Source organism: Lactuca serriola, chromosome 4 (genome assembly GCF_051521515.1).
Source record: "Lactuca serriola cultivar US96UC23 chromosome 4, Lser_US96UC23_V15, whole genome shotgun sequence".
In the NCBI taxonomy this organism is placed as follows: Eukaryota; Viridiplantae; Streptophyta; class Magnoliopsida; order Asterales; family Asteraceae; genus Lactuca; species Lactuca serriola.
Window position 1 is genome coordinate 304349886 of NC_136411.1, and position 12403 is coordinate 304362288.

The 12403-nt window shown below is 35.6% G+C and overlaps 2 protein-coding genes across 2 annotated transcripts; one reads left to right on the forward strand and one right to left on the reverse strand.

The window, feature by feature from the left end:
- The first annotated feature begins 6222 nt into the window (after positions 1 to 6222).
- MEF20 (mitochondrial editing factor 20) lies at positions 6223 to 7728 on the forward strand. Its single transcript, XM_079034774.1, has one exon. It carries the CDS (start codon positions 6272 to 6274, stop codon positions 7691 to 7693), a length of 1422 nt encoding a protein of 473 aa, XP_078890900.1. The 5' UTR covers positions 6223 to 6271; the 3' UTR covers positions 7694 to 7728.
- A 469-nt stretch (positions 7729 to 8197) lies between these two features.
- LOC145097244 (uncharacterized) lies at positions 8198 to 9649 on the reverse strand. The gene is made up of 3 exons (XM_079034775.1): positions 9489 to 9649; positions 8555 to 8668; positions 8198 to 8456 (listed from the first exon to the last, which is right to left on the reverse strand). Exons 1-3 carry the CDS (start codon positions 9504 to 9506, stop codon positions 8322 to 8324), a joined length of 267 nt encoding a protein of 88 aa, XP_078890901.1. The 5' UTR covers positions 9507 to 9649; the 3' UTR covers positions 8198 to 8321.
- Positions 9650 to 12403: the final 2754 nt, after the last annotated feature.

Genomic DNA, 12403 nt, shown 5'->3' on the forward strand with positions numbered 1-12403 from the left:
AAGCCTAATGAGCACATAGGGTTTTCAACCATGGTTGTCAAAATCGCGATCTTGATCGTAGGATCGTACGATCCTACGATCCTAGGTATGAAAAACGATCCGGATCGTATTTGAGGTAGGATTGCATGTAGGATCGTAAGATCGCAGGTAGGATCGTAGGATCGAGATCCGATCCTACCTTCCTTTGATTTTATTTTTTATTTTTTATTTTTTTTTTGCAAATGAATTTTTTTACCACTTTATGTCTTTACCCTTTACCAATTTACCATTTATCATTTTGTATTGTAGCTTATGACTAATATTTTGAAGTTTTTATATCTTTTGAACAAAAAGTTGAATGTTTGAAATATTTTTCATGATTAAAAATTATAAATTAAAATTATATTTTATTTTGTGGGATCTTAGGATCCCGATCCCGATCTTACGATCCCGATATTGCAAACCCTAAAACGATCCTAGGTAAGATCCCGATCTTGACAACCTTGTTTTCAACCCACAATAAATAATTAAATCTCGTATATATATATATATATATATATATATATATATATATATATATATATATATATGTGTGTGTGTGTGTGTGTGTGTGTGTGTGTGTTAGACCAAACAAATAGCCTGATTACCCATTCTCGTCACTCTCACTCTTTAATCCTAAATTAATGATCTCAACGAGATCTATCCTAAAGGATTGCTGGAAGCAACGAGGTGACAATATCACTTCGGGGATTTCATAGCAACATATGTCAATAAGGCAACCATGAGGGGGACAGAGTACCTGAATGAACACACAATCCATACTCCCGGATAATATGATTCATTAACACCTACAGATTGTGAGTCTTCTTGTGCTCCACTAGATTGTCTAGAAGATTCTATGGTTGTCATCAATACTTTGCTAGATGATTGCTCTCGGTAGTACAATGTTGGGCATGGTCTCTCACCATTCTTTTATCTCTGGCATGATCTCTCACCATTATATTATATTTGGCATGGTCTCTCACAATTATATTATCTATGACATAGTTACTCTCTATTATATTATCTTTGACATGGTGTCTCATCATTATATTATCTCTGGCATGGTCTCTCACCATTATAGTATCTCCTTCTCAACCATTTTCTACCCAATATTTTTAAAAATACGGTAAAATACATATATGATTTAATTTAAGTAAAACTCATATTATATCATCTCATTCAACATAGATTTCAGGAACATAGATAGTAAGCATATAGGGCTTATAAGCAAATTAAATACTTGATATCTATTTGTAAGCTGGAAGTAACTATGCACTCACTTGACTTAGGTGGATGACTGGTGATTTGGGCAGTGCTTCGCCTACCACTTTTGTAACATCCGGATTCCCATGTATATTATTTTATTCATTTATTTTGGAGTTTGCGGAGGAACTCGGCGAGTTGGTGCTTAGACTCGCCGAGTAGGGTCGCGGATTCTTATCCGGGTTTATGACTGGACTCGGCGAGTTCATGAATGGACTCAGCGAGTTCACACTGTTTAATGAAACCCTAATTTCCCAGGTTTGGGACCTATTTAAAGGCCCTTAGGGCCGTCATTGCGGCTACCAAACCCCAAAGAGAAACCCTAAAAGAGCTAGAGCGTTTGTGAGAGGAAAGGAGCCATTTCTTGATCTTTGTGGTTGATTCTTGCAAGAAGGAGGTGATTCCAGCTTAGAGGAGACCAAGGAAGTTGGGCATCTGTGGATTTCAAACAAAAGACTTCACCTTTGAGGTATTATATCGCCCTTTATTTTGTTTTGTTGGAGGGATCCATAGATGTAGAGTTTTTATGTCCTTTATTGGAATGAAGTGTGGGAATATGGCCCCTATTCATATTGAGACTTTAGATCTGGACCCATAGTTGTTTAAAGAGCTTATTCCAGCTTGCTTTATATTGAGCTATGGAGGTTTTGAGCTTAGGATGTTATTTTTGGGGCTAAATCACCAAGTGAGACCTCCTAAGCGTCCCATGAGTGTCAAGATTCTAGCTTTACGTGATTATCAGGCTTGGGGAGGTCAGATCTATGGATCAAAGGAATATATTTGACCTCAGGAGGTCAATTGAGTTTGTGCATGTCATGAACTCGCCGAGTCCAAGAGCAGACTCGACGAGTAGGGTTAGGGTTTTCCCCAGAGTCCACCCAGTGGGTACTTGCCGAGTTGGGGAATGACTCAGTGAGTTAGAGGGATTTAGAAGATTGGAGTTCAAGGCGGAACTCGCCGAGTTCATAATGGGACTCGGCGAGTTGAGTCGGGATGGCCCCGCGATTCATGTCAGGTGTAACCCGTCGAGCAAGGGGTAAGACTCGACGTGTCATGCGGGACTAAAGGAATATTGGACACACGTAGACTCGCCAAGTCACCTAAGTGTACTCGGCGAGTCGGGTCAAAGTTTGACAGTTGACTTGATGACTTCGAGGGTTGGTCAACAATGGAGTCTTTGTGTCAAGAGAGGGTTGAGTCTAGCCTCGAGAGTTATATTTATGAGAGTATTTTACTTTATGTGATTAGGCAAAGGCTTAACCATATTTCCACCGAGTCGGAGATTTACCGAGACATCTGAGGTGAGTCTTCTCACTATACCTTACCTAGAGTGGTAACAGAGTTATGTGTTAGTGTACTGTTGAGTTATGTGCCAGTGCATCTGTATGCTATTTATGTGTGTTATTGTGATATGTGATTTGCATGATTCAGAGTTTCCAGAGATAGGACCAGTGGGTCCATAGAGTTAGGGCTAGAGAGCCCACAGAGAGTTGGGACTGGAGGGTCCCACTGAGACACACTGACCAGAGGGTCAGCAGAGCTATAGCCTTGAGTGGCTAATATATGTGTTAGAGTGGTATTTTGGGGAACTCACTAAGCTTTATGCTTACAGTGTTATGTGTTATGTGTTTCAGGTACCAGTGATGATCGCGGGAAGGCGTCGACATGATCTGTACACACACCCGCGGAGTTTATTATGATTTGATCTTGGGATTTGTAATGAGATAATGTTGATACGTTGTTTTCTTGAAAGTGATTATGAATGAATTTAAATGGTTTTAAAAAGCGTGTTGTGTACCCTGTCTGCACGTGCGAAAGCTTTTTTTTTCTTTCATAAATTCATATCTTTGTCATACGAGTGTCATTTTTGACGTTCTTTATATCCACGCATAGTTATCGACGAGTACTACAACTTTCATTTATACTCTGTCGGCTAATTCTCATTTTATTTTTAAGTTATATTTTTAACAGACTTAGATTGTTAAACACTGTCTTTATATCGACGGATTCATACTCACGAGATCTTTGATTCTCGTTTAGATTGTTTTGCATAACAATCGACCGATTTTAATTTCGGTTTCTGTGTCGCACACTGCTACGCTGAAACTTCAAAATATCATAACTTCCTCATACGAAGTCAGATTTAGGCGTTCTTTATATGCACGTTCTCACTATTTTGATAGCTATGATTTTTGTTTAGATTACTTAGGATAATAAGTAACCTAACTCCAATTCACTTTTCATGATGTGCATAGATGTGTCATTTTGATGGGGAAACTTCGAAGATGCATAACTTCTTCATACAAAGCCGGATTTAAGTGCTCCTTATATTCACAAGATAGTCATTACGAGTTTACGACTACTACATCTTTATCTAAGATTATCTATTATATCTTAAAATTTTAGCTCGAATTTGTGGGTGTTATAGATAGTTTGGTTTAGCTCTATGAATTTGTTATTACATATTTCTGTTTATATCTGCAATATGGCTATGACTAGGCAGAGAGGGAGTGGTTCAAGCACTAATTTTGTTTTTGGTTCAGGCGTGAGTGACCAAGGAAGATTGGGTCCGAATGATACAGACATGTGTAATATAGTGATTGATGGGGTTTTGAGAGTAGTTATCGACTTTACCCTCGAGATGTTAGGCAGGATCAAGACTAAGTTGATAACCATGTTCGATAAGCGATACACCATTGATGTTGGTGTTGGTCAGTCGAGGCCAGGACCGTGACATAACGAGACTTTACAACTACCCAACCTCCCATGTTTGAGGGAGGAAAGGATATGACTACCACTATGCATTGGATTGTTGAGGTAGAGAGTGCCTTTAATACTTGTTTCTTTCTGGAGGAGGCGAAGGTCAGGTTTGCGGAGAACCTTATGCACTATATAGCGAAGGACTGGTGAGGTTTGGTTACGCAACCCCTATCTATGGTTGAGTGTGGGGCTATAACTTAGGAGCAGTTCATTGCTATCTTTAGGGAAGAGTATGTTCCTTTGGTGGATATAGAGTGTCTGACTTAGGAGTATTCGACCCTCACATAGATGACTGAGAGTCTGAGACGACGACAAAGATCACCAACAAGTTCACGAAGAAGGCATTGTTTTACCCCAAGTATGTAGTTACTAAGAAGATAAAGATGTCTCGGTACTTAGGCATGTTGAGCATTGATATCAGAGAGTTCGAGGTAGTAACTAAGTGCTAGATGCTAATGGAGATGGTGGCTGGGGCCAGAGCGATAGAGCTGGAGCTTGAGACCCACCATAGACAAAAGAAATAGGTTCTAGGCGCTTACTAGATTCTTTTTTTATTACTTTTCTTTCCTATGAGTAAAATTGAATCACATTAAATTAAAAGTTTATAGCTCATTAATTTCTTTTCTATAAAAACCATATTTGCTTCTTTTTTTTCCTAAATATTTTTAATTCATAATTCTCTATTTTTTTTTTATAATCATCTATTTTTTTTTTCTAAAATCCACATTGTCATTGGTATTGTTACTTGTGAATTCAATATTTTGATTTAGTTAATTACGATAGAATTAATGAATTTTGGTCATAAGTAAAAAAAATATATTTAGGGCCCATTTTGTAGTCTTTGTACAGAACCCCTAAAATCCACGGACCCATCAATGATCATACTAGGGCTGAGCGCGGTGCGGTTATTAGCCAAAACCTCACCACTAACCGCAAATGCGGTTAATCCATTTTCAAAACCGCATGGTGCGGTTATTTTTGCGGTGCGGTTAGGTGGTTATTTTTGCGGTGCGGTTTTGTTTTTTCAGTGTTGCAGTTATTAACCGCATGGATTTGGTGTGATTAATTTGTGTGGTTTTTAACCACAGTTTAGAGCTCAAATAGTTTTAAGAATTCAAACATATTACTTGTAATAATAAAAAAAACCATAAGGTATAAGGCAATTAACTATTTAACTTAAACCACAAACAACTAATATCTTAAAAACGTCAAATCATTAGTAATTAACAATAAATATCTTAAAATTGTCTAATTTCATCATTTTTCAAAGTTAAACATAAAAAAAAAACCAACACTTTTGTTTTTTAGTATTTTATTTGTCTTTCATTTATGAAACTTGTCTTATTTTTAATATTTAATAAACTAATAATTGATAAAAAAAAAATTGTATATAATATATGCGGTGTGGTGCGGTTTTTGGAAACTAATAACCGCACCGCACCGCAAATTTGCGGTTTTTGAAAAACAGAAAACCTCACCATCGGTTTTTATTGCGGTTGCGGTTTTTCGGTTGCGGTTTATGCGGTTTTTGCAGTTAATTTTAGTTGTGGTGCGATTTTTGCTCACCCGTAGATCATACTATTCATTGGATTGACATGCAAATGATCTTGCTGGTGCTACGTAGACTTTAATATCATACAGATGGTCCAAGTTGCTATAGCATCTAATGAGTTGATCTCTTTTTATCTCATGGTCATAATTTTCGTTGCATTTGGTTGGAGTTTAGAGACTTTGCTTAGATTAAATGATCTTGGTGATGTTTATTCTATTAGGTGGATGGCTTTGGTAGTCTTCTTTGAGTTTGTTCCTTTTACTTCGTTTTAAATATGTTTGTTGAGATTTTTTTTATTTCTATTCTGTTCTCTAGATCTTTGTAATTGGTCCAGCACTCCAGCTCCTCCACGACTATTTTTTTATTTTTTTTTATTTTGATATATTATTGTCATTCTTAAAAAAAACATAATCATTTTTTTTAAAAAGTTGATTTTGCACAAATTTACAAACCTATTTGTGACATAACTCGAATACTTCACATCCTAAATGATAAGTGTTGAAATAGTTTGGGGACATTTCATAATTCATTTTAGTTTGGTGTCTAAATTCATAATTTCAAAATTTCAACTTCCTAAATAAAGTCAAAGCGAAAGATTACAGTCAAACTTTGAGTCACTCGATATTGATCCCCTAAACATAAACAAACTCCACATTCCAGAAAGACTGAAATTTTATGCTACTGATGCACACCCTTCCGAGACTGAGATGCCTTTCTCTATTACAAAACTACAAATCATCATTTTCCACAAACCATATCACACAAATTCACTCTCAAATCATCTCCAATGGCCTAACTCAATCCCCCTCCATTGTTGCCCAACTTGTCGAACGTTACTGTGCATCATCATTGTCATCATCATCATCAGCTCCACATGCCAACAATTACGCTCGTCTCATTGTTTCCCAATTTTACAGTCACGATCATAAATCCAATCCATATCTCTTAAATGTTTTGATTCGATGCGCTCCTCCAACCGACTCAATTCTTCTTTTTGCCAATTGGGTATCTAAAGCGACTCTAAATTTCGACGATTTCACTTACATTTTTGTTCTCGGAGCTTGCGCTCGACGTGTTAAAGCCCTATGGGAAGGGCTCCAGATACACTGCCGAGTAATCAAACATGGGGTTCTCTCAAACGTCAAGTTGCAAACTACGTTGATTCATTTTTACGTGAACCACAACGCATTTGCGTTTGCAGAGAAGGTGTTCGACGAAATGCGTGTGAGAACTTCCGCTACATGGAATTCACTAATAGCAGGTTATTGTTCTCAGATACAACACGCCCGAGATGGATTGCTATTGTTTATCAACATGTTAAGAGGTGATTATGGAGTAAAACCTAACGACACCACAATGGTTTGTGTTCTTTCAGCTGTTTCACGACTTGGTTCTTTAGAAACAGGCGTTTCAATCCATGGATACATCATAAAAACAACACCCAACATTGAAAACGATGTTTACATAGGAACATCTCTTGTTGACATGTACGCTAAGTGTGGGTGTTTGGATACAGCTTTAACCTTATTCCACAAAATGTCTTATAAGAATGTTCTCACGTATACAGCCATGGTTTCTGGATTAGCTATTCATGGGAAAGGAAAACAAGCATTGAAGCTTTTCACTAACATGACAGAATCGGGTATTTTACCTAATTCAGTCACCTTCACAAGCTTATTATTTGCTTGTGCACAATCAGGGCTTTTGAATGAAGGTCTTTCTTTATTTCAAATTATGAAAGAAAAGTTTCATATTTTGCCTCTTCCACATCATTATGGTTGTATAGTTGATCTTCTTGGGAGAATTGGGCATTTAGGTGAAGCGTATGAGTTTATTATGAGTGAAAAGGTTGAAGATGATGTGGTTTTGTGGAGGAGTTTGATGCATTCTTGTAGAGTACATAATGATATTGTGATGGGTGAGAAAGTGGCTAAGATTGTTATGAATCTTGAAAATTATGAAAAAAGTGAAGATTTTGTTGCTTTGTCGAATATTTGTGCTTCTGTGGGAAGGTGGGAAGATGTGGAAGTCGTGAGAGAGATGATGAATGAAAAAGGGATAGAGACTAATCCTGCTATTAGTACTATTTTTGCTTAGAAACCCAATAAAGTCGTGCAAGAATCACTTTTATACTGTTTTTTGCATGCATTAAACTGAAACAGATATAAATTCAACAAAATTTGCAAAGAAAATTCTCAACCAGAACGTCGAATTATATAAAAACCATTGTAGTTTGTTGATTTTTCGGTTAGCAAGAATATTTATTTTGATTTAGACTTTCAATTTTAAAAAAATAACTATATAAAACGTAAATTCTATAATAAAAACATTATAGTTTGGAATTTGTTTTCTTTAAAGAAACAATTTTGACCAAAAAATATCATTCCCATGATGTGATTACCTTCTTCTTTCATCTGTGCAAACGATATGAATACCCTCTTCATCCTCGTCACTGAAAAAGACCCATTATGGATTATTACCTTTTTGCCCTTGGTTAGATGCAAGGTTTAATTTAGCGCAACAAACAAGTAGGGAAGCCAAAGAAGAAAATGAGGATCAAAGATAAACAAGGAGATGAAGGGAACAACAAAGCACAACATGTAGATGTTAATCAATCTTGAATAGAATTCAAATTTTCCCATCAATTTAAATAACAAACTCTCAAAACAACTATACAAATAGTCTTAAACATTAAAAAAATCAATCTACAAATATAAATCAAGATCTATAAAGCACGAAAACTATCAGCTTTATCAAGTCTTGCAGTCCCTGAGCTCGATGTTTCCCCCATTGCATCCGAAGAGGCAACGGCTACTTGGGATGTATCCCTCTTAAGGGATGTCGGCATCCCCGATATCTCCTAAACAATATTTCATTCATCAACATCTACAGATACTGATAATACTGATACTGATACTGATAGACAAGGTTTCTAGGGAGTATTTTAGTTTTTCTTACCTTCATTAAATGCAATCTCATGTCACAAGGTCGAGCTTGAAACCCAATACACGCCATTACAAAATTTGAATATTGAAACGTGACATCAGCAGCACTTTGCTTCTTCTGCTCAATCTGCAGTCAATATTCATGTTTACAACCACAAGGAAGAGAAACATAACAATTTATACTGTGTTTGAAATGCATTAGGCGGAGACTAGGGACTGGAACTGATGTCAATGAGACAAAATTTGCAAATTTTTTGTCCCATCCAGAGAGGTAGAACACTTTTGTTTGTGCAAAAGACATGAATACCCTCTTTATCAACATCATCGAAAATAACCCTAGAAATATTACCATTACTTATTACCAAGCTTTTTACATATATGGTTATTGATCTTTTTAGTTTTAGAACAAGAAATTTGGAGTTTGCATGATTGCATCATATTCATGTTTATACAAATATTCTGTTGAATGATCAAAATCGGATCTCTTCTTTGGAAGATAACAACTCATCAAGTTATAGGCATACCTATTGTTGAAAAAACTGATACAAAACACTAATGCAAAATCATTTACGCCCTCATCTTGATTCATCGAACCATGATTTTGATTTGATATTCATCGACTAAGCTGAGATTATGAGGATTAAGGGACACAATTATTAGTGAGAAAGATTAAACATTCGTTACGGATTTCGGTTGTTCTTTATTATTCAATTGAAAACCAGCAATAATCACCCTTGAAGTGACTCATGTAAGAAGAACCCTAACGAACCATGAATAAGTGCGAAACAGAACGGCTAAATGATTCGGAAATATGAATGTCATGGACACATACAGACCAACAAGATAGAGTAAAATGGAAATCTAGGGTTTTACAGATAAGAGGGAAAGCAGAAAACCTTTTACTGATGAATTATGGAGAAGGTGCAAAATCTAGGGTTTTTTCGTACCTCATAATCGTCATTCATCGTGAAAAAGAGATAGCTTCGTAAATCTCCGCCTTATCAAATCGATCAATTTTTGTTGTCTCTAATCTATCAAATCCTCTGAAATTCACTTCTAAAGATCGTCGGGGTCCTTCGATACAATAGCTATACCAAAAACATGAATAACAATAGATCATGACCCAAAAGGGTTATCACGGGTGTTAAAGAAAAGAAAAATCTTTTAAATTGGTTTTTATATTTTTAAAGGTATTTTCTATTTTGATATATATATATATATATATATATATATATATATATATATATATATATATATATATATATATATATATATATATATATATATATATATGGGGATAAGAATATACATTATAGCTCCACCTAAGCTTAGGTACTAAACCTCTAAAATATATCGTTTGAACTTAGTAATTATACTCGATTTGGTTCTCACTTGGTAAATATATCGTCCTCAATAACATTTCTTCCCTCCATTATCGTTTTATCATCCTTGTTTTTTTCCTCCATTATTGTTTATTATTTCACCATAGTGAACAGTATTGTTTTCCATCGTCACGAATGTAGAAGATAGTCAATGTTCTTGCTTCCTTATCAAAACTATTGTGTACATCATGAAAATAGATTGTTTTACTATATAAAGATTGTGATTAGGGAATTCACGGTTAACACTCAAAGATGTAGATTCATGATGTATACAATAGTTTTGATAAGGAAGCAAGAACATTGACTATCTTCTACCTTCGTGACGATGGAAAACAATACTATTCACTATGGTGAAATAATAAATAATAATGGAGGAAAGAAAACAAGGATGATAAAACGATAATGGAGGGAATAAATGTTATTGAGTACGATATATTTACCAAGTGAGAAGCAAATCGAGTATAATTACTAAGCTCAAACGGTTGGGTTTTAAGCATTCTAACACTCCTAAGTGTACATGCAACCCTAAATACCTTGGATCTATGTTTTCTCTATTATACATGCAAATATGAATATTCTAAGGTATTATCCTAACTAGCATACAAAACATTAATTCATATGAAATAATACAAGTTAGATAACATACCTTTTGGTGTAGCTTGATTCCATGGAGCTTAAGAGCCTAGTGCCCCAAATGTGACACCCCAAATGGTTCACACAACATCAAATACACTTAGAATAACTTAAGAGAAATGATACACTTCATGAGATCGGCTAGCCCTCACCATTCACACATAGTGGCCGATTTCCCCTTAGAATAAGATGCTTATATAGTGTGTCACAATTATGGTTACTCCATGTAAACCCTAATTGTCATGGCTTTTCATTTCCATGATCCATGGGTTCAAAAACACCATAGAGCATCCTATGGGTTTTAGCCCAACTTGATAATCCATGGAGCATTAGCCCACTATACAAGTATGGATGATTTACACAATCAACCCATATATTTAATTAGTATCCTTTTGATCACTTAATTAATTCCAATTAAATTAATTCTTGATCAATACTAATTAAATAATCTTATTAATATATTAGACCTTATAATATATTAATAAACCTTTGAGTGTTATTTCTCTCATTTTAGTCTACCCAAATGCATGATGCCATGCAACCCAAATGGACCATGCCAATCGGGTCAAGTACATACCAAATATAGTTATGGACTTAGACACTAATCCAACAGTCTCCCATTTGGATAAGTCTAAAACTATTATTGCGTATGACTTCAAAACCAGACTAGCAATCGCAACTCTTAAAAGCTGCTGCTGTCGAACTCTAAACAAATCACCGGCGCGTCCATTAGATAAGGGATCATATATTCCTCCATTCTAGATATCATATGGACTGAGACATGGATTAGAATCATTCTCTCTATCCATTTGTTGTTTCCCGGTTTCCGATTTATGACGACCGACTACTTGAACAAATCAAATCAGTCCAGGCTTAACCAAGCACTTCGGGGTGTCATCACTAAATCATCGAGGGGCCCACATATATCGCTTTTATCCCTTTAAGGGTAAAAGGAATGGATAAACTTCGACTCATATGCTTGTTCTACTGCTTGTTGATTCATACACAAAGGCACGTTTTATAACATCTAGTTACCAATGCGTTTTCGTACAATCAATGTATAACCAACTCATAGGCAGCAACTCATATCTCTAGGTTTGAAGAATATAAGATATTATCGTCTCATGATCACTCATGATAAAATCCATGAAGTGATTCAAATGAGCGTGGGTTGAATCCAATACTTAGAACTTATGAGCACTCATGAATGTTGTAGCAACTCTTGCTATGTCCACTACCTTGGACATCTATAAACCCAATTCATGACAGTCTTGCCTTAATACCTACTTCTAACGTATTATCGACTGTGGATGGTTTGAATAACTTAGTCATTCAGGAAGAACGACCTAGTTATTCTGGAAGTCAAAACATGCAAAGTGAAACACAATAATAATCGAATCCAATATGGTCCTAGAACTTATGAATATAAATAAAACACATTTTATTTATCACCATATTGATTACACATTATTCATTGCATACTTCAAACTATCAAGTTTACACTTGAATTAAATTAATAGTTGTCCTATGCTCCAAGCATGTACACTATGTTTTTCTAAACACTAGTCATGCCATACACCAAGTATGCACACCATGTTTGTCCAAACATTAGTTATGTCGTACACCAAGTATGCACATTAAGTTTGTCTATGATCTTTACTTTGTGAAATAGATCAATTGAACATAATTCCAATGATTCTCATTTCACAGTCCCAAATCCTTACCGCAAATGCAAGAATTCCAAATTCCTGCCATTTACCAAAATCTGTTAGATTTTAAACTTAGATGCATTGATCCTCTCGTAATAATTATGCACAAAGTCACAAAGACTTGTCAACAGTCATTAC